At 36.7% G+C, this 20,837-nt stretch overlaps 4 protein-coding genes across 6 annotated transcripts; 1 reads left to right on the top strand and 3 right to left on the bottom strand.

Annotated features, from left to right (window-relative positions):
- Window positions 1–2,079: 2,079 nt before the first annotated feature.
- Window positions 2,080–6,711, top strand: LOC117635868 (periodic tryptophan protein 1 homolog). The gene is made up of 16 exons (XM_034370246.1): window positions 2,080–2,349; window positions 2,694–2,893; window positions 3,176–3,258; window positions 3,376–3,471; window positions 3,554–3,677; window positions 4,380–4,441; window positions 4,539–4,607; window positions 4,700–4,770; window positions 4,854–4,950; window positions 5,126–5,200; window positions 5,332–5,430; window positions 5,624–5,767; window positions 5,852–5,881; window positions 5,968–6,030; window positions 6,136–6,213; window positions 6,318–6,711. The coding sequence occupies exons 1-16, from the start codon at window positions 2,231–2,233 to the stop codon at window positions 6,399–6,401; spliced, it is 1,494 nt and encodes a 497-aa protein (XP_034226137.1). The 5' UTR covers window positions 2,080–2,230; the 3' UTR covers window positions 6,402–6,711.
- Window positions 6,712–8,032: 1,321 nt separating this feature from the next.
- Window positions 8,033–9,278, bottom strand: LOC117636199 (bZIP transcription factor 44-like). Its single transcript, XM_034370703.1, has one exon. The coding sequence runs from the start codon at window positions 8,731–8,733 to the stop codon at window positions 8,263–8,265; it is 471 nt and encodes a 156-aa protein (XP_034226594.1). The 5' UTR covers window positions 8,734–9,278; the 3' UTR covers window positions 8,033–8,262.
- A 2,222-nt stretch (window positions 9,279–11,500) lies between these two features.
- Window positions 11,501–14,430, bottom strand: LOC117634179 (mitogen-activated protein kinase 7). The gene is made up of 3 exons (XM_034368136.1): window positions 13,967–14,430; window positions 12,813–13,245; window positions 11,501–12,483 (listed from the first exon to the last, which is right to left on the bottom strand). Exons 2-3 carry the CDS (start codon window positions 13,233–13,235, stop codon window positions 11,800–11,802), a joined length of 1,107 nt encoding a protein of 368 aa, XP_034224027.1. The 5' UTR covers window positions 13,236–13,245; window positions 13,967–14,430; the 3' UTR covers window positions 11,501–11,799.
- Window positions 14,431–16,159: 1,729 nt separating this feature from the next.
- Window positions 16,160–20,469, bottom strand: LOC117633808 (phosphatidylinositol/phosphatidylcholine transfer protein SFH12-like). Of its 3 annotated transcripts, none has more exons than XM_034367590.1 (15): window positions 20,404–20,469; window positions 20,016–20,184; window positions 19,506–19,758; window positions 19,313–19,412; window positions 18,847–19,113; window positions 18,535–18,612; window positions 18,322–18,423; window positions 18,189–18,238; window positions 17,918–18,017; window positions 17,755–17,802; window positions 17,555–17,656; window positions 17,200–17,341; window positions 16,738–17,123; window positions 16,496–16,588; window positions 16,160–16,375 (listed from the first exon to the last, which is right to left on the bottom strand). In XM_034367590.1, the coding sequence occupies exons 2-15, from the start codon at window positions 20,041–20,043 to the stop codon at window positions 16,364–16,366; spliced, it is 1,761 nt and encodes a 586-aa protein (XP_034223481.1). In that variant the 5' UTR covers window positions 20,044–20,184; window positions 20,404–20,469; the 3' UTR covers window positions 16,160–16,363. The 3 variants fall into 3 exon arrangements, with proteins under 3 accessions (XP_034223481.1, XP_034223482.1, XP_034223484.1); XM_034367591.1 differs by having other exon boundaries at window positions 16,738–17,120; XM_034367593.1 differs by lacking the exon at window positions 20,404–20,469 and having other exon boundaries at window positions 19,506–19,783; window positions 20,016–20,119.
- Between the last annotated feature and the right edge of the window lie 368 nt (window positions 20,470–20,837).

Below are 20,837 nucleotides of genomic sequence, written 5' to 3'. Positions count from 1 at the left end.
CCCACTTGTCAAAGAGGCCTAAGCCCACGTGTCAAAGAGGCCTAAGCCAAACTATTTTTAAATGCAAAAAAAGAGTATAGCCGAACGGCTATACTATTTTTTTAAAATTCAAATAAATAGTATAGCCGTCCGGCTATACTATATAAAAAGGTCGGCCCAAGGCCTAAGCCCACATCAAAGAGGTCTCATCCCACGTGTCAAAGAGGCCTAAGCCATACTATTTTTTAAATGCAAAAAAGGAGTATAGCCGAACGGCTATACTATTTTTTTAAAATTCAAATAAATAGTATAGCCGTGCGGCTATACTATTATATATATAAAAAGGACGGCCCAAGGCCTAAGCCCACGTGTCAAAGAGGCCTAAGCCAAAATATTTTTTAAAGGCAAAAAAAGAGTATAGCCGAGCGGCTATACTATTTTTTTAAAATTCAAATAAATAGTATAGCCGTGCGGCTATACTATTATATATATAAAAAGGCCGGCCCAAGGCCTAAGCCCACGTGTCAAAGAGGCCTAAGCCATACTATTTTTTAAATGCAAAAAAGGAGTATGGCCGAACGGATATACTATTTTTTTGTGAATAGTATAGCCTTGCGGCTATACTCGATTTTTTTAAAATTTGTTCTAGATAATAGTATAGCCGGCCGGCTGGACTTTTTTTTTTTTAATTTTTAAATTGTCTTTAAAATGGAGTATTGACTACCGGCTATAGTCTTATATATATGTACGTACGTATTTTTGAATAATACATTCGTATTCTATGCACGTCTCACGTTTAGTGAATAATTAGTATCAAATATTTTAATAAAAATCCTAATAATTTGGTTTTGGGACCCAAATATTTTAATAAATAGTATAGATGATCGGCTATAGTCTTTTACATATATGTACATACATATATGTGTGTGTGTGTGTGTGTGTATATATATATATATATTTATGTACCTACTTTTTTTCAACAATACATTCGTGTTCTATACACGTCCCACGTTTTTTAAAAAGCAAACATGTTTGAGCTCCCACATTGGAACACTAGAGTTCCTTAAAGGTCTTTAGAAGACTTACTCTTGGAAATAGAATAGGTTATATTAACTATGCAAGTGGCCCAATTGAGTGGCTTGTGGGTATAGCCTTCGGTTAAATGCCTAATTACTTGGGTCAACGGTTAATTAATATATTTAAAAATCAAAAGATGGGCCTTGGGGCTCTTGGGCTCTGTGATTTAATTAATTAAAAAATAGTATAGCCAGAAAACTATATATATGTACATACGTAATTTTCAACAATACATTCGTGTTCTATACAAGTACTTTTTACAAAATTCACGTATGATACAAATAATTCTCACATATTATTGAATAAGAATAACATATGTTAGCAAAATTATATTAAAATATCATACAGTGGAAGATTAATATCTACTTTGGATATGTTGAACCTAGCAAATTAATATTTATATGGTACAAACTAAAGCAACTAGGAGGGTCCTCTTTTATTTTTCATATTTTTATTAAATAGTGTAGCTGTGCGGCCATAATTTTTAAATATAATGTATTTAAATAGTATAGCTGCGCGGCTATACTGCGATTTTTTTCATATGAAAAAATAGTATAGCCGGGCGGCTATACTATTTTCTGACACGTGGCTGTAAACGATAAATGGCAGACTTTTTTTTTTTCAAAAAGGAAAAATAGTACAGCCGCACGGCTATACTTCGTTTTTTAATTTTTTTAACACGTGGCGTCTGGGGTCCTCCTTTTTTATATTAAAAAAAATATCTCATTCAAAAAGTACAGCCACACAGCTATACAATTTTACACGTGGGGCTCTGCGCAGCAGCTCCCTTTTTTTTGCGTGTGTGAATAGTATAGCCGCTCGGCTATACTCGATTTTTTAAAATTTGTTTTCCATGTGTAAACTTTGGCAAACAAAAAATAAAGAAGTTAAAAGAAGTAGTTGAAAAACAAAACAAAACCCAAACTAAAAAAAAAAAAAAAAAAACAAATGAAGATAACGTTAGCAAAACTCTAATCTGATTGAGTCTAGGAATATCCCTATAACCAAACTGGTCCGACATTTTATTAAAACCCTATTTTTCACCATCGAGGAGCGGCAACAGAAATACAGTCCTCGTTGCTCCACCGCCAAATTTCATAGCTCCTGAAACCTCCACTTTCGTCAAACACAGTAATTTAAGCTCAACCAAGTTTTAAAAAACGAAGAAGAGGAAATGATATCAGCAATTTCTTGGGTGCCCAGAGGAGTTTCAAAGCCAGTTCCCTCAGTCGCCGACCCGCCCACCAAAGAGGAAATCGATGAGTTAATCAAAACCGGTGCTTTGGAGAGAAGGTGAAGTTCTTCAGCTCTTTTTTTTTGGTCTAATTTTTGTGATCGTTGAGTGCTTTATTGATGCTGAATGACCATTGTCTGTCTGATAGCTGTTATTGTTCTGAGGCCAAGCTCTGAACTCATTGATTTTTTTTGTTAAAGACGATCACTTCTTTTGCAAAAAATTGTTGGTCTTGTTCTTTATGGGGTTGGTAGTTTCTTTCTGGAAGCAAAAGGAAAAGATTGAATTTTTCATGGAGTATATTTGTCACGTGTTTGCTCTTTGGCAAAGAGGGTCTATGCATTTTGGTGTTGATTTTCGACTTGCTGACTTGTATGGTTGTGGTGGGTGTTGTTTTGTGCAGTGGAGATGGTGAAAGTGAGGACGGTGATGGAGAAATGGATGTTGAAATCCCCAAGAAGGGTGATCAAATCTCCCAAGCATTAGAGGTAGCAAAAGCACTCGGCAAAGCTTCTAAAGTTACAGTGTCAGGGACCAAATTTGATGATATAACCGATGGATTGAGGGAACTTGACATGGAACATTATGATGATGAGGAGGATGGTATTTCTATTTTATCTTTATTTTCTTGAATTCATTTTTGGAGTATAAGGGGGATTATTCACAATGTTGCTTAAGCTGGAGGTGTTGAACTTGAAGCATTGTTGACATGACCAAAGTTTAAGCTATTAGACAAGGTTGAACTTGAAGCATTGTTGAAGTTACAGAGTAGTAATTTGCTTAAGTTTTAAATGGCTTTATTAGTACTATAGTTTATATGTTTCCTCTCATGAGTGTCAATTAAGATATATAGCTAACAGTGCTTCTTCTTATGTCTAACCCTAGGCATTGACCCGTTTAGTAGTGGGCTTGGAGACCTTTACTACCCTAGTAATGATATGGATCCATATCTCAAGGATAAGGATGATGTAAGTTTTACAACTTAATTCTGCCACTGTTTTTGTTCCAGTTTTTGTTGTTCTTTTGTTTTGTGAGGCTAGAAGAGGGATTCGGTTTTTCATATTCAATTTTTTATTTTATCAAAGGACGAGGAGTCGGAAGACAGTGATGACATGACCATTAACCCGACTGATTCAGTCATAGTCTGCGCCCGCAATGAGGATGATGTCAGCCAGCTTGAGGCATGTAATAGATAGCTGAAACTATTGTTTCATTTCTCTTTGTCGGTTTGTCACTGATAATAATTAAGTTATGTATGAGCAGATTTGGCTGTATGTCGAATCAGAAGATGGTGAATCAAATGTTTATGTGCACCATGACGTCATCATTTCATCGTTCCCCCTTTGCACAGCATGGCTTGATTGTCCTCTCAAAGGTGGAGACAAAGGTGCGAATCATGTGATGTTATGCATTTTGGTTGAAGTTGCTTGAGTTTATTCATATATGTGAATTATATTTTTTAATTGTAATTTATTCTTCTCTTAAGAAAAATGTAATATTTTCTTTTTCTTCTTTCAAATTTCTGTTAATCATTAGCCTCTATTTGGTGAATCTGATTATTGTTCATCTTCATTGGTTGTTTTCCTAGATATTAATTACAATTTTGTTAAAATTTAGATTCTTCATCTCGAAATTTCTGTTACCCATTAGCTCTCTTTTTGGCGAATTTAAATGATGATTATCTTATGCATTGTAATTTCTCACTAGACTTCATAGTAATTTGAGATTCAAAGTAATTTTTCATGTGTTTAAACTTGAATCATATGCATTCTCTAGACTTCATAAATTTAAGTAACCAATTTGTTTTATGAACCTTGTATGGTTTATTGGATCAGTTCTGATTTTTATTGATATTTGAGGTCTACTCCATTTTCATTTACATATTGCTTGCTCAAATACATGTATATATGGGATATTCCTCTTTTTAGATACCATGTGCTTAGATTTAGGCAATCTTTCAATTAAAGATGCCAACCACAGCTGGTTCTTTTACAAGTTTATTAAAACGTGGATAAGTTTTCAGTTTCTGCATTGCTTTACCTTTGTATTTAATTGATGGTTAAATATTTTTTATTTTTTATGCTGGCAGGGAATTTCATAGCTGTTGGTTTAATGGATGAACCTTCCATTGAGATTTGGGATCTTGACATTGTATGTAGTTTATGCGTTCTACTCTCATTAGATAGGTTTAAGTAGGAAATTGATGGAGATATTATTGCTTTTTCTAAACAATTTTTCTGTTTTTCAGATTGATGAGGTACAACCATGTGTGGTATTGGGCGGTATTGCTGAGATGAAGAAAAAGAAAGGAAAGAAGGTTTGATGCTCATTCCTTCAATGCCTGGGTTTGATAATCATGCAATTCTTTGTCACTTCCTTTTACCAATTCTGCAACTTGCTTTGTGTTAGGCATCAATCAAATACAAAGAAGGCAGTCACAGAGATTCAGTTCTTGGCCTTGCTTGGAATAAGTTCTACAGGTTTGTTAACTCTTTTATAGTTTTGTACTACTTGTTGCTTCAGTGGAAGGTTTATATTCGATGTTGTCTTTTCCCATAAACAGAAATGTACTTGCTAGTGCAAGTGCTGACAAACAAGTTAAGATTTGGGATGTGGCTACCGGAAAATGTACCATTACCATGGAGCATCATACAGACAAGGCAAGAATTTAGAAAGAATTGCATTTATATCTTTTATCCCAAAATCATATTTTGAATGGTGTGCTATAGGACAAATGCAATCTTGAGCTCTCTATTTTAAGGATTTCAGCTGACTTTTCCTTGCAATTTTAGCAATTTAACCTCAATTTTAACTTCTTCATTCTAATTTTTACAGGTTCAGGCAGTTGCATGGAATCATTTTGCCCATCAAGTTCTTCTTAGTGGATCTTTTGATCATTCAGTAGTCTTGGTATATTATTTTTACTTGAGTGTTACATTCTTTTCATATATTTTTTTCCGACAAACTTTAGACATTGTCAAGGAACTTTCTTATTTGAAAATTTCATTGACTGGTGAATTTATAATTGTTATGCATTCCAGAAAGATGGGAGGGCGTCATCACATTCTGGCTATAAATGGACAGTCACAGCTGATGTAGAAAGCTTAGCATGGGATCCACACACTGAGCATTCATTTGTGGTGTGTGCTTTGGTTCTTAAGACAGTCATTTTTCATACTCAATTACGAAGTTCTTTGCCTTTTTTTTGGTTGATTCCTTGTATCAACACCTGTGTGTGTGTATTATATGTACTTTTAATGTGGATACAGTTACTCTCTGGCTAGATAAGAATTATCATTTATTGATCATCATTCATTTTGTAAATCCATCCAGGTGAGCCTTGAAGACGGCACAGTCAAAGGTTTTGATATTCGGGCTGCCACATCTTCTTCTACTTCTGAGTCTAAACCTAGTTTTACTCTTCATGCACACGACAAAGCTGTTTGCGCAATATCCTATAACCCCTCAGCACCTAATGTATAGTCCTCTTTCTCTTCACTTTTGGGTACTTTTTATGTTGTTGATTTATGTGTAATCTCACCTTTGTTCTTTTCTTTTCAGCTTCTTGCAACTGGATCCACGGACAAAATGGTATTATGTTCTTCCCATTACCTGCTGAGTCTGTATACCAACCAGATTTGGATATCCTAATATTGTTCCACTACTATTCGTTGCAGGTAAAGCTTTGGGATGTGTCAAACAACCAACCCTCATGCATTTCATCCAGGAACCCTAAAGCTGTAAGTGACATGATTTATATGCCAATGTAATGAGTTATTCTTCTTTTTCTTATTTGTTTATTTTCAATGAGATTGATTGTCGGACTCTCTTCTGAATGTTGTCAGGGAGCTGTGTTTTCTGTTTCGTTCTCGGAAGATAACCCGTTTTTGCTTGCCATAGGAGGCTCAAAAGGGACTCTGGAAGTGAGCCATCTTTCTGTATCTTGTTTATGGGTGGATTTTTGGATATTTGAAAGGCTTTTCTATGGTGGATGATGATTGCTAATTCAATGTGGCTGAATTTTCAGGTATGGGATACATCATACGATGCTGCAGTTGCCCAAAGATTTGGGAGTTACATCAAGAAGAGCAGAACCACACCTGGGTCTTGACCTGGTTAAATTAGAAGATGATTGAGGAATTGTTTTTTCGTTTATTGTTTCTTTTTGCTCTTTAAACCTTAGAGCTTTTCCATTTTCTAGGGAACAAACAAGTGCCCACCTGTAGAGGTCTTGCAGTTTTGAAATCTTTATGACTTGGATACCCTTCACAGCCTTGGAAGTATACTCCTGTGTAAGCAGAGGTAGTTTTATTTCCTGTATTAAATTTAATGTTGTGTTAGGGATGTGATATGTGCTTGATGACTGAGTGGAAAAGAACAGTTATTTTCTTGTTCAACATGCAAGTCATAATCTTAAGCTCTCCTCCGGCTAACATTTCGATACCGTAAATGCTCAAATTATTCAATCCAAACTAGTCCAATCTTCCCACTAGTGTTGTAGTAGGAATTACAATGTAATTAGAGATGCTCTTGAAGCATTTTACAAAGTGAAATGGCTAAGTTTCTAAGGTTATATTAAAAAGAAGAAAGACTGAAAAAACAAGGCATGTCAAGCCAATAATTGCAATTCCTTTTCCAAGGAAAGATGGCTTTTTATTTCTATGATCAAGCCTACCTTTTTTATTTTCTAACAATAAAATAAAAAACATGCACAGAGCTTTCACAAATTATAGTTAAATTTCTTGCCCATGTGAGCAAGTCTGTCATAATTGGTTGGCCACATGCTTTCATCACCTTCCATGGACATTGAAACTTATCATATGTTTAATTAGCCTTTCTTTTTCAATTGAATTAGTGGGTGAGCAAGTGCCATGCCCAACAACACCTACGTAATAGCATGGTTTAACACTTAATTAATCACCTCTATTAGGTCTACGCCTTACCTACATATTTTTAATCTTTTGCATTAAAATCATTTTCCCCATTAAGAACTAGATTTTTTTTTTTAAAACGTGCATTTTTGTGATACAGGTATTGTAGTCTATGTTCATAGTATACTAGTAAGTGGGGCTCAAAGCCTTAATTTATATTATTCATTGCTTTGAAAAATTTGTTGATCAATGTGATCTTATCACTCAGTGGCACAATGGGCGCTCTGTTGGCTTTCCAACAGAACTAAATGAGCACCTCTTTTCTGACTTCAATTCCTTAGCCTCTTTTTCTTCTTCTCTTTTCCTGATAAAACAAAAAACAAAATAAAATTGAAAGGACATAATATTCCTTACTTGATAAACTCCAAAACGTCACAGGATTTGTCTTTAAACAACATCAGTTTTGCTAACCGGGTCTAGCGTGGAAAAGTGAATTTACTTGCAAACTAGTGATTAAGTTTAAATTCCATGACACTTTGGTATTGTGTGTGAAAGAAAAATTATAATGTGTGGGACAATTGATGAGTTATTAATATTTTGTCGTGCATATAAAAATGACAAGAGGTTTTATATTAATAATGGTCTGATGACTATGATCTTATAATTAAGTAATGTTCATTATGCTTCCCAACATTGCTTAGATAAAAATATCATCCCACCAGCAAAGCACCCAAGCAAAGTTTAAATAAAAAATATCAACCTTTCAGAGTCCACTAAATTTGTCTAACCATATGATCCAATCCAACCATGAAATACAAACAAAACAAAAGAAATAAACAATAGGCCAGCAGAGCACCCATTAAACTGGAAATGAACATAATGCAGCTGGATTTTATTAAATCAAGTAATTGGCTACCAGAAAGATTGATTGCTTACACAATGCCTACATGTTGAACAGTTGAAACCCATGACCCATCCATCATTATAATAACAAATTTACACATGACATGGGCTTCTAAGTTACATCTTGAACTCACTAATTTCTCAAAAACAGCACCAGAAAAAACTCACTTAACCCATGATTTGAATAAATTAAGATTATTAACACATAAACATGTCAGCAGAAGCCATAATTGGTTGGTTCAAACAGAGAGTGCTCCATGGATTAAGAAATCCATCACCACCAATAATCTGAGTGTCTTCTTCTTCAGCCTCAAAAAGCCATTTGCTTGAGTTAATGCAGTCTATGATATCATTGAGAGACTGCAGTCTGTTGCTGAGCTCATCCATCTGAGCTCTGAGGACAGAGTTCTCTGCCTCAAGGTTCATGTAGAGTTGGTTGGTCACATTCATGCTTGTGAGGATTTGGTGGTTCTCCTTCTTCAGAAGACCAATTTGAGCCGTCAGATCGGTCAGATGCTCCTGTTTGCGCATCCTAGATCTACGTGCCGATTCCCGATTGGATAGCATTCTTTTGCGCTTTCTTTGGTCCATGACCTGATGAAGATCTTCATCAGAGCCTGAGTTCTGAAGCATGCTTGACCCTGAAGAAACCCCACTAGAAGAACCCATGTGGAAAATATGCTTAACTAAATAAAAAACCGATCTTTTCTTTTACCCAATAAAACTAGAGTGATTATTTAAACAACCCAGATGCTAATTTTGAAAACAAAATGAAAAAACCTCAAATAAGAAATATAATTACTTATAAGTTGTGATGCAGAGCTATTTTATGAAGAGATGGTGTTCATGAAAACACATAGAACCAGTAGAGGAAGCAGACAGAGAAGGATTGAACTAGGTGGGTTCTACGCCTGAGAGTGGAATTTACCATAAACCCAGAGAGCAGGATTTCACTAAGTACAGGAGACATCAATCTAGCTCAAACATCTAGAACTGTATCTATATCTATGCATGTTAAGCATTAAAGGAGAAAAAGAAGTGCCCAAAGTTATGAACTTTAAAGCAGACACAGGTTTTCAGAACCAGGGAGATAGCTATGAGAGGAAAACAGAGAGAAGCAGAGGGACAGAGATAGAGATTAGACCAAATTTTAGAGTAGGAAGAAAAGATAAGGAAGAGGAGGTTTTGAAGAGTGGTGGAGGGTTGAATATATAGACCAGTAACGCCCACCATATAGACATAAACTATTAAGAATATTTAAGAACATGTCTCATTGTCTCAATATAAAATTATAAGGAAAAGGTAATGAGAAACACTTGTGTTGTGTGTAACGGGATAACATTGTTTTGTTATATCTGACTAATCATGCTGTGCCACAGTTGATAATTTATCCACTTGATATAACCTATATAACCTGATTGGCTGAGAATAGCAAGACTTTGCTATTTTTTGCCCCCAAGTTGCAGCCTGACTGATATGGTATGTATACTTCAAAATCAATGTGTCAGTCTTTCCTCTGATTTTGTGAGGTAAACTGACCATGAAAAATAATGGAGATGTACTTTTTGAGGTAAATTTGTAAGTGAAACTGCTCAAACGGAGCACTATTTCATCTCATCTTGAGAAACTATTGTTATGACAGTAAAAGTTTTATTATGTGGCATTTTCTTTTAAAGGGTAAAAAAAGATCCCAGAAGCATAAACTGCTGCAGTAAAGGGCACATGTATGTGGTCAGAATTCTGAAAGCTGGTCCCTAAACATTGATCAATAATGAAGGGTTACAGCTTAAAGGACAGGCCCGCCCTATAGTCTACCAGAAAAATTTATATGAAATAGGGATAATACTGTTTTGCTATCTTCGACTAATCACATTATGTCAAATAAAAAAGTTATCACGCGTGACGTAGCGTAATTGGCTGAAGATAGCAAAACAATGTTATCTCCATTACACAAGTGTTTCTCCTAGTCTACACCAGTGCCCATTGGCAAGCAGTTGCAGCTATGTGTTTTAAAAAGACACAAGCAGAAAAAAGCAAATTGAACCTTTGTTGCTTTGAGATTCAAAATAATTTCTCCTGTGTTTCTGCTTATTATTATTATTATTTTGGTTAGAAGGAGGCCGAAGCCAAGACGAAATAAGAAGAAAAAAACTAACAGATCACTGCCCTTTCAAGGGCCCTTCCTAACACGTTGTCCAACAAAATGATCAAAATGGAATCCAAAGCTGACTCAAAATTATGAAGCCAAGGTAATTCATACCCCAAATTAGCAAGGTGGTTAGCAGCTCTGTTTTGCTCCCTGTAAACATGAGAAATCTTGCAACTCCAATCACAATTTAGCAACAACTTGCAATTTTCAATTAGACAAAAAAGGGAGTGGGATTGGTCAAAAACGTTGGTTTGAATTGTATGCATTTTCTAGACTTTATATAAATTTAAGCAACCAATTTGTTTTATGAATTGATTTATTGGATAATTTTTTTGTGCATTTTTGCTCACCACTTTAACTCAAAGTGTATCATCATCATTATTCTCAATACTTGACACGTGTTCATGAACATAATCATAGTTCTATAAATACAAAACAAAGAGTTAATTATGATTATGTCAATAGACACGTGTCTAGTGGTGAAAAAGATGATGAAAATACCCCCTTGAGTTAAAGTGGTGAGTAAAAATATTTCCCACTTTATATCCCATGTGCTTAGATTTAGGCAATCTTTCATTTAAAAATGCCAGCCACAGCTGGTTCTCTTTCAAGCATACTTTTCATATTGAACAGTGAACACAAGAAGATATATGAAAACCAATGAAATCTGAAGCAACTTTTTTCTGTGCCTTAAAAAAGCACATGGTCTTGCAAGTTGCCTTGGAGGCTTAGACCCAGTTATTTGAAAAGAAGGGAGGGAAGGCGAAAGGAAACCAGGCAAGAGCAGTGGGCAGTGGTGGGCTGTTAGTGCGTTTTGGGGGTTAAGAAAAGTTGGGCGCATATCGGGTCTTGGGTCCCAAATTGTGTGCTCTGTTTTCTTTATAGTACTTTTCGAAGTGACATGCTTTTTAGAGTAGGATATAGGGTGGGTACTTTCCTAAAAAGCAGTATTCCATGTAGCAGCTTTGATAATAATACCCTTTTCTGTGGGATGAAATTAGTTAGCTGTTAGATTAAATTAATTAATTTAATTTAACGATTACGAGATAAAATCTTATTTAAGGGCCATATATAAGACTCTCACCAGGATAGGCCTTCTTACTTCTGATGGGCATTGAACTATTAAGCATATCGCCCAAATCATAAAGTGAAAGTAGTTGGAAAGATTTGTATAACTTCCTTTCAGGTAAACAAGATCAGCAAACGTTTCAACATATACAATATGATTGAGTAGAGAAAATCAAGAAAAGAAAAAAAGAAAAAAAGAAAAAAAGAAGAAAATAACAATAATAAAAATAGACGCATCTTTATTCAATTCCCTTGGTATTTCTTAGGAAATGTCTTACATGCATTATCGATAATACAGAACTATAGTCGTGCATTTCAAATAACAAAGCACAATTATATACAGAGTTACCAGACAGTATGTCCCATTCAGAGACCTCAAGCTACCAAACAAGATAATACAAAATCTTGTTAAGATCATTATTACTAACATCACATTTCTCTATTGCATGGTTTTCTATTATAAACCAATTGCACGAAGAAGCATTGTTGAGGAAACTGGAAAGCCTTTTGAAAATTACCTAGGCATTCACAAAAGCAGCTTCTGGATGGTAGTGAAGCATCTCATGCCACATCATCTCCCTAATCATTGGTTCTGCTAAATTCTCATCTATGTCGAGGTTGATTGGAACCTGGGCAGGAGGATTGCATCTTGGATCATATAACCCTGACATGTAAGGGTGTTGGAGTGCTTCGGTGACAGAGATTCTCTTAGTTGGATCAAACACAAGCATCCTTTGCAACAAGTCTATAGCTAACGGATCAGCTTGGGGGTATAGACGGGAAAAATGTGTTCCCCTAGAATAGGGCAGCGATTTGATGTACTTCCTGGCTTTCGGATTGTCAATGAATGCAAGATCAGGTTCATGCTGGCTACCAAGAACATTGATAATTAGTTTTAGTTGGTTGAGGCATTCAGTTCCAGGGAAGACTGGTTTCCGACCAAGAATCTCAGCAAAGATGCATCCTACGGACCAGACGTCAATGGATGTTCCATAATTGTCACAGCACAATAGCAGCTCTGGTGCACGATACCAGCGAGTGACAACATACTCTGTCATGAATTGGCCAGTACCTCCACTGGTTCGGGCTAACCCAAAATCACATATTTTTAAGTCACAGTTAGCATTGATGAGCAGGTTTCCAGGCTTCAAGTCCCGGTGAAGGATGTTTGCTGAGTGAAGATACTTGAGACCTCGAAGCAACTACAATGCAAAGTCAAAATTAGTCACAAGCAGAACAACTCCTAGAAGAAATAGATCTAAACAATTAACTGGAGCTTGGTCTCTAATCACATTTTTTCAAGCTTTGAAATGCACAGAACCCCAAGAGGTTAATTTCTACATAAGAAAATGCAAGAAGCTGCAATGTCTCATATGGTAACATGCGTTCTATTCATTAAGTTCCCACTCCTATTCCCAAAATCATTCGTGTGCATGAATTAAGTTGGCACAAAATTAGCATCAACCAATTATAATGCCTACTTGAAAGAATTAATGAGGTAAAATAACACTAGTTGAGAGGAAGCTAATACCTGAAATAGAAAGTATTTGCAATGGTCACTGGTAAGTGGTTGAGAGGACTTTATAATTTGATGAAGATCTGTATCCATGAGCTCATAAACAAAATACACATCCTTGAAACTTGTCCTGTGGATAGGCATCATAACATCCTTCAAAGCAATCACATTCTCGTGCCGGATATGCCTAAGAAGCTTCAACTCCCTCAGAGTCCTCAATGCATCGATTCGGTTCTCAAACACATTATTGATCTTCTTGATTGCAACTTTCTCATTTGTTACCCTATTGATGGACGAGCACACTATGCCATATGCTCCTCGCCCTATGGGTTTGATCGGAACGTACTTGGTGTCAACTTCAAACAATGTTTGCCACATTGAGTAATAATGCTTCCCCCGTTGCCTAATTCCATCTGGAGGCTCAACTAAAGTTGCCATTTTTTTTCTTCTGCAAATCACCAAAAAATGGTCTAAATGAATCAATACCCAGTATAACTTAAAACCACAAATGCTTCCAAGTAACTTCAGGCAATGAAATATAATAAGAACATGAATTACCACATTAACTTACTGGTGAAGCTGGTTGGAACAACAATTTAGACAAGGAACATAAACAAGTGACAAAAGTTGAAGTGCATGACATGCACTGGATGAAAATAAAACAAAACTAGAAGACAATATGTCTTGGTGTATTTGCGTGTGCGAAGAAGAGGGAGGCTTTAGAATGGAATCAATCCTTACTTGCCCTTACCACTTCTGGGCTTGGATCTTTTCCGGTCACCCTCTTCCCTGTTTGAGTTATTCTTGTTGCCTTTTTCCTACTTTTTTATATTTATAAAAAAATTTCACTTCCCCTTTAGGCTTTTCTCTTTTTCTTCTTAAAACCCCACTCTGTCCACTCCAAACCTTTTTTTTTTCCTTTTCCTTGTCGACCCAGCAATTCTCAAATCCCATTCACACCAAAAACTCTCTACCTTTTACACTCTATCTGTTTCATGCCTTCAAAATCAAAATTGAACAAAGCTAAGCTAAGAAAGCAAGGTTTTTCCCAACAAGAAGCTCCCAAATTCACTTCCTAATACCCAATTCATGAATTCGCAGCTCAATTCTACGACTTTAACAAAATTTAAGAAGAAGAACAAAAACCCAAAAGAGAGAAAAGGCCTAACCTCAATAATTGGCGAGCAACATTAATCAGAGAGAGATTCTCAGGTCGTGGAGACAAGTAAGTGGCATGTAGTTATGCAGATCCCTCCTTTATCTATAAATATAAATAGATATAAATGGCTCAAAAGCTCGTAGTGATCAGATCATCACGAGTTATGATTCGTTATCTCGTCGTGATCAGTGAGAGATCTTAGCGACATGCCCCATGGCACGCAAATACTATAGAGAGAGAGAGAGAGAGAGAGGCTTATGGGTTATATTATATAGAGAAGAAACGAAAGGTTGGTTTTGGGTTTTGGGTTTGGGGGAATGGGGCAGAGAAATGAGAATGAGCCAAACCCATGACACGACGGCAAATTTCGGTACAAAGACTGCTCAGAAACGACAGCTCTTCTTAACATCCATCTCTCTTTCGGTCTTCGTTTTCTTGCTTCTTTCATGTGCAATCAACACAACCAAATCATGGAAATTAAAGAAACAAACACGCTCACGCTCAGCGCCAACGCCGCCTGCCGACGGCGGCTCCTTGTCAGCTCGGCTTGGTTTGGTTGGCTGACTATTTATCAGTCAATCACTTATCACAAGGAACAGGGACAGTCTCTCTCACTCATGTATATACCTTTTTTCAACACTTACTTATTTGGAAATTTATGCCGTCAACGGCACAATAATTTTCTAATATTAAAGTATTATCACCAAAATTTAATATGGTAATTATAGTTAAGAGATCTAAAACATTTAATTTTGGAAATATTAATAGTAATTATAGCTTAATTTTTATGAATTATACATTAATAGTATATTGGGATTTCGAACTTAAAGATAAGAGAAATACCATTAGCACGGGCATAACTAGAGCCAGGTGCAAGGTGGCCTTGGCTCCCACCTCTTTTACAACCCTTTTAACACTTAGAAATTTTTTTTTCATAAAGTCATTTGCTATTAAGTTTTAAATTTTGTCTCTCCCAATCTAAAGATCTTTAGATTAACTATTAGTAGGGATGGCAACAGGTCGGGTAGGGGCCGGGTATGACAATACCATCCCCATCCCCGCCCCTGTCCCCGAACCTATCCCCGTTTATTAGGTTTCGAGGAATCCATGTCCCCGTCCCCGTCGAGGGACTATCCCCCATACCCGCCCCGAATTCCCGATTTTTTTGCATAAAAAAATATTTATCATACATTTTAACATTAAGTTTCATACTAACTTATCATTCAACACATCCAAATTAACTATAAAGTTCAACTCAACTATTCAAAATCACATCAATATGAAATTCCATAGAAAATTAGGAAGAATTAGGAGAGGGAAGTTAACTTAGGGTTAAACATAAATATTATAAATATTTATTTATTTATTTAAATATAAACATATATATTTTCGAGTCGGGTTCGGGGATGGGGACGGCAATACCATCCCCTCCCCATACCGGTCTAGGATTTTTCAAGTTCGGGAATCCCCGTACCCGATACCCATTTAGCCCCGAAATCTCCCCTCATTAGGGTCGGGGATCCGCCCCTACGGGGATTTTTGCCATCCCTAACCATTAGGTTAACTAGATGGCACACACTCCTTTTGTTATTTTATGTGTAACAAAAAAAAATGATTTAGTGATTTTATAATGCTGATGTATATTACTATGTGTAAAGTTTATGGTGGGTGGGAGCTCTAAGTTAGCCAGCTGGGAATGTAAAGCCTAAAAAACCTAGGGGTGGCAGTCCAACTTGAAGATATGGCAAGGTTGAGAGTTTTCCTTTGCTTTCCCTACAATTCATTCACTCACTCGCTCTCTCTCTCTCTCTCTCTCTCTCTCTCGTGTGAATCTTTTAAAGAAACTTTTCCATTATATGCTCACTTCTCCTCCCTCAAGCAAGCGGCGCGCCACGTGTAAAGTGGCAGCCGCCCGAGGCCGGTTGCCTTTGCTAGCTTAAGCTTGCTTGGTGGGTGGGGGGTCCCACGTGAGCTTCATCAGACTCTTATCCAGATTCTAAATAGTCTAAGTAGCTCAACTTCACACTTGCTTTCCTGCTAGCAAACACAAGAAAGTCTTTGGGTACAACTAAAACATGATGAGAAGAGATCATGCAAACACCCAAATCCAATTGGGTATCTACCAAACACTAAATACTTTACTAATTATTAGACTTTAGAAATTTATTTTGAAAAATATATCTGCATAATCATTGACCCAAAATGAAGGAAAGAAATAATCTGCAAAATGGTGATAGTCTGGCAAACTCTGTATCTGGCCAAAACTTCTGTTCATTCACATTGTGGTAAACGTTTATGGAACAATAAGTAGAGTAGGAGTGCATTTGGGTGGCTTTGGAGAGCCAACAATATTCAAAGTATTCAACCAAGCATATGCATCTTTCTTCTGTGTTTGACATTTCACCTTTCACCAGATGAACTGCATTGCAAGCCAAAAGCATATTAGAAGTGTCACAAACTCCACCTAAAATCTAAGGCTGAATTATTATTAGGAACTAAATAGGTGATGTTGTGATCTTAGTCTCAGTCAGTGGCATACCATTTTCTTATTGATCTTATTCTTCTTCTTCTTCTTTTTTTTGTCAAGACTTCCCAAGAGCTCGTCTTGCCGGGTAAGCGACTCCTCCAGAGCCTAAACAAAGAAACCATTTGAATGAGATATCATACACATCTCTATTGAACATTTATTATTGGATGCAGCAGCAGCATTTGTGCAGCTAGGCTAAAAAGCTCTGTTCAAAAAAGTTCATAAGGAACTCAAAGAAACCCAAGATAAGATACCTGCTTTGTTGCCATGAGCTCTTGCTCCAAGGCATCAACCCGGCCTAAAGCAGTTTTCAGCATTCTGTCCTTCTCAGCCGGCACGGTAGCTGGTTTCACACTCAGCATGCTCATTCTCTCTTCCAGTTCAGCCATGCGCTTCATGACAGACATGAGATCTGTACCAGAGATGGCAGCGTATGAAGGCCCCTGGGGTTTGATCATTGTGTCGCCATCACAAACAGTGCTGGAGTAGAAGGTGGAATCAGTGAGCTTCTTTGGCATGTTACGCGTCAGTCTGACCATGGTGACTATTCCCATAACAAACGCCATAACAGCAGCCAAAATCTGAGAGCCGAACCCATCAGGAACTTTGCAAGCATCATCCCTGGAAAAACAATCTCCTGCTGCAAGTTAAAGGAAACTCAGAGCCTAGTTATTGCAAAACACATAGAAAGAAAGAAAATACAGATATAAGGTCACCTATGTTGTTAGATGATGAACCCTTTGATAGGGCAAAGTTGCTGCTCCCTGCCATTTGCCAACTTGAATCCACAGTTTTAACGACCATTGAGACATGGTCCTTGCATTTGTAAGACTCTTGAATATTTTTTGCTATGGATGCCTGTAAAGATTGTTTATCTTAAAAGACCTTGTTGCAAACTAAAAAAGTAAAGTATCCCACTTCAAATGCTGAATGTTTTGAATTGTATTTGACCAACAATTCCTATCATACTCAGATTGCAAACAAATAAATGCCCGATTTATCTAGCAATTGTCTCATACACACAGAGCTTTGGTAGCAACTAAAATGAACTTGGAAGTCTTTGATACTTACTTCTTCCTGAAAGCGAGAAAGTCCTGGATACTCAATATGCTCCATTGTAAATCTAGGAGAGAAAGGTCGCTTATCAGCTAGAGTTGGAGCTGTGTCACGTTCCTGGGAAGATTATATAAATAAGCTTGAGCTTTTTTTACGACAATAAGCACCAAATGAGATGTATCTTACAAAACCAGTTAAAATCAAGTAAGACCTACTTGAATTCCAGATTTTGTTGAACATTTATGATCACCATTTTGGACCATCTGCATGTGCACAAGTCAAATATATAATAATTTTAATTCAAAAGCAAACTAAAGAAAGTATACGGAGTTGCAATGATATATAGAAAAGAAAACAGAAACAGAATGGTTTGTCCACCTGCATTATCTCTGGCTTTTTCCAGGGGCCCTTATCAGAACGCATACAACCTCCTTGATCAGCACAAGTACATGTACCACCTAAGAACTCGGGCAGCTCACTGGAGCAAAGCCAAACCAGAAAGGGAATATCAAAATAAACAAACTGAAGCAGCACCGTGGTGTGTTTAAACAGACGACGCCATTTGGGAACACTTGATAACAATACAGGTTATAAATCCTGGGTTAGCAAAATTAAGAGTGCAAGATAGATTGCACAATTAGAGACTTACCTAGCATCAATTATTTCAAGTAGCTTGCTCTGATACTTATTGCCAAGGACCTGGATGATAATAACTTTCCAATTATTAATAATATGGCCCTGACAAGAACTAGCATTTGTAGCATCAAAAGCTATGGACTCACATTTATCTTTGCCGTTGTCTTGGGATCAATGAAGGACTTCACGGTGTTCCACAGCATTCTAAAACCAGGACCAGCATTGATGATAAACATGCGATTCAAGGTCTGCATTGTTCACAACATTTTTTCATGGCATCACAATTCTGCCATCGACGATAAAAGTTCTAAAAGTCCAGAAATTTATAGACCAAAATATGTCAACTTTTAAGACAGTACCTCAGGGTAATTGTCACCGTCAATCTTCTGAAGGCGAGCAATAAGATCCCTGGCAGCTTTATTGAAATTTTTAAGTCCCTAAGGCATAAAATTTGTTAAAATAGTTCATTCCATGCAATGAAATGGTGAAAAAAAAAAAAGACACGACTTCAAAGACAGAAGAACTTGTGAGACTGCTATGTAAAATATGCACACTGCTTAAACTGTGTATGCCTCTTAAGATCAATTGCAGTCATTATCCGTAATGGTTCACATTTAAACAACATAACAGCTTCTCCCTAATTTTCCATAGTGATTGTAGTTGTCACATACCACTCCTTGCACATCGAGGATTGTTGTGCTTTGGTCAATGTGCTTCTTTGCTGCGATTGAGCAAGCTGGGAACTTAACAGCAAATGTCCTTTCAAACTCCCGGACATGGTATTTCACATAGCGGTCCATGGTTGTGGCTTGCATCAGCTTGGTCACATCTACTTGCCCTATTCTCTCAATATACACAGGTTGTCCATCCTTGTCTACTCCATGATGTCCTTGGGGATAGTGTTGCAAGACTTCACTGTGTTCCTTGAATTCAAAATCCTAGACAAAAAGATGGATAAATGAGTAACTAAATTGATGAATAAATATAAGCAAATGAGAATCTGCTGGAGAGTCTATTACTGGGGAAAATGAAAATATGATCTACACTAAAAGAAGACAAATTTTAAAAATGAAGAGATGTAAAATAAAACAATCAGCAAAATTCAAAAGCCTTACCAACTATTTCTACAGTGATTACCTCCATAATTGTGTCAGCACCGAATTCCTTCCTCCACTCGAGCATGTCAGACCACATTTGCTTGGTTTTCTCGATATCAAATTTTCTGGCCTTCAAGAATCTGTCGTACAATGATTTAAGTTTAGATGAAAAAAACCCAAAATTTAGAAAAAGTATCCACAAAACTGCAAGTGGAACAACAAGAGGAAGAAACCTGAGCATCATATGATAATCATCGTGCTTGGAAGGAAGAAGCTCCTCCAATATAAGTGCCTGGCGCAATGAGTCCACAGCTTGTAACTCCACAGAGTCGTGCACATCCTCAATTTCGACAGACAAGACTTTACTGCTTCTTCTACCCCTTTTGGACAAAGATTTTCTGAACCTAGCAGAGGCATTCATTGCTTTCTTCCTCAACGACGCAACTCTAGTCTTTCCCTCTTCCTCAGAGATTTCGACATCAGATACTGAAATTATACAAAAGAAGATTGTCTATGCACAGATCATAAATTTATGCGTCTACCTATATCAATGCATCCAAGGTTTTGTTATTTCAACATCCTAAGGTCCTTTTAAGTGTCAATGCACATTATATATTTAAGAGAAATCCTCACATTTGAAGCATATATTTATATATACATAATATAAACGAGTCTTGTGAATATACATTGATTCTCAATGATTATTGATAAACAATATGAGACAGAAATAGTAGTTTTATTACCTGGTCTTGGAGAGAGAGATACAGACATGGTTTCACACGTGAGAAAACGGTTTCCTTCTCTGAAAATCTATGCAAAAGTAGCCAAAGGGCAGAAGAATCAAGCACTCATATCACAGATACAGACCTGGAACCAAAGCCCTGCCCAAATGCCCGCATTTACATTCCCACTCTGGAAACCACGATCACAAAACAGACCAAATTATGCTAATTATGCTAATTTCCAACCAAATGCAGCTCAAATTTATAAATACACAAATTTAAAATAAAAAAACACCAAAACCAAACTGATGAAAGCAAATTAATTCAAAAAAAAAAAAAAGAAGAGCAGAATTTAAGGGACCAAATTGAACAAAACGACAGTGGGATAGAGGGTTTAGAAGATTATTACCTCTGATGATAAACACAGTGGGTGGTCAATCCAAAAAAAAAAAAAAAAAAAAAAATCAAGGGGGGTTTGGAGCAGATAGACAACAATGGGTATAAATATCCTGAAACATAGTTGGGATTTGACCATGCTTAGAAAATGACGGAGAGACAGTGAGGTAGACACGTCGAAGAGAGACAGAAATTAGTATGTTGTTTTCTTTTTTAAGGTTTCGATTCAGAGCTTGGTGTTGACGAGGTCTCAAAAACGCCATGCTCATTTTGCTAGTCTTGTGTTATTCTTAACCAACAACAGAGAAAGAGACAGAGAAAAAGAGAAGTTGGCGAAATGCAAGGCAACTCCACTCAAATCCTAGATAACTGAGCTGACTAACTTCAACCACTAACGTCTGTTTCGCTTGTTTCCCGGGAAAATTATTCTCACTACTTTCAGACATA

The sequence above is a fragment of the Prunus dulcis genome, chromosome 7, assembly GCF_902201215.1.
Source record: "Prunus dulcis chromosome 7, ALMONDv2, whole genome shotgun sequence".
NCBI classification, from domain to species: Eukaryota; Viridiplantae; Streptophyta; class Magnoliopsida; order Rosales; family Rosaceae; genus Prunus; species Prunus dulcis.
The sequence above is the reverse complement of the archived record's forward strand: the minus strand, read 5'-3'. Positions and strand labels throughout refer to the sequence as shown.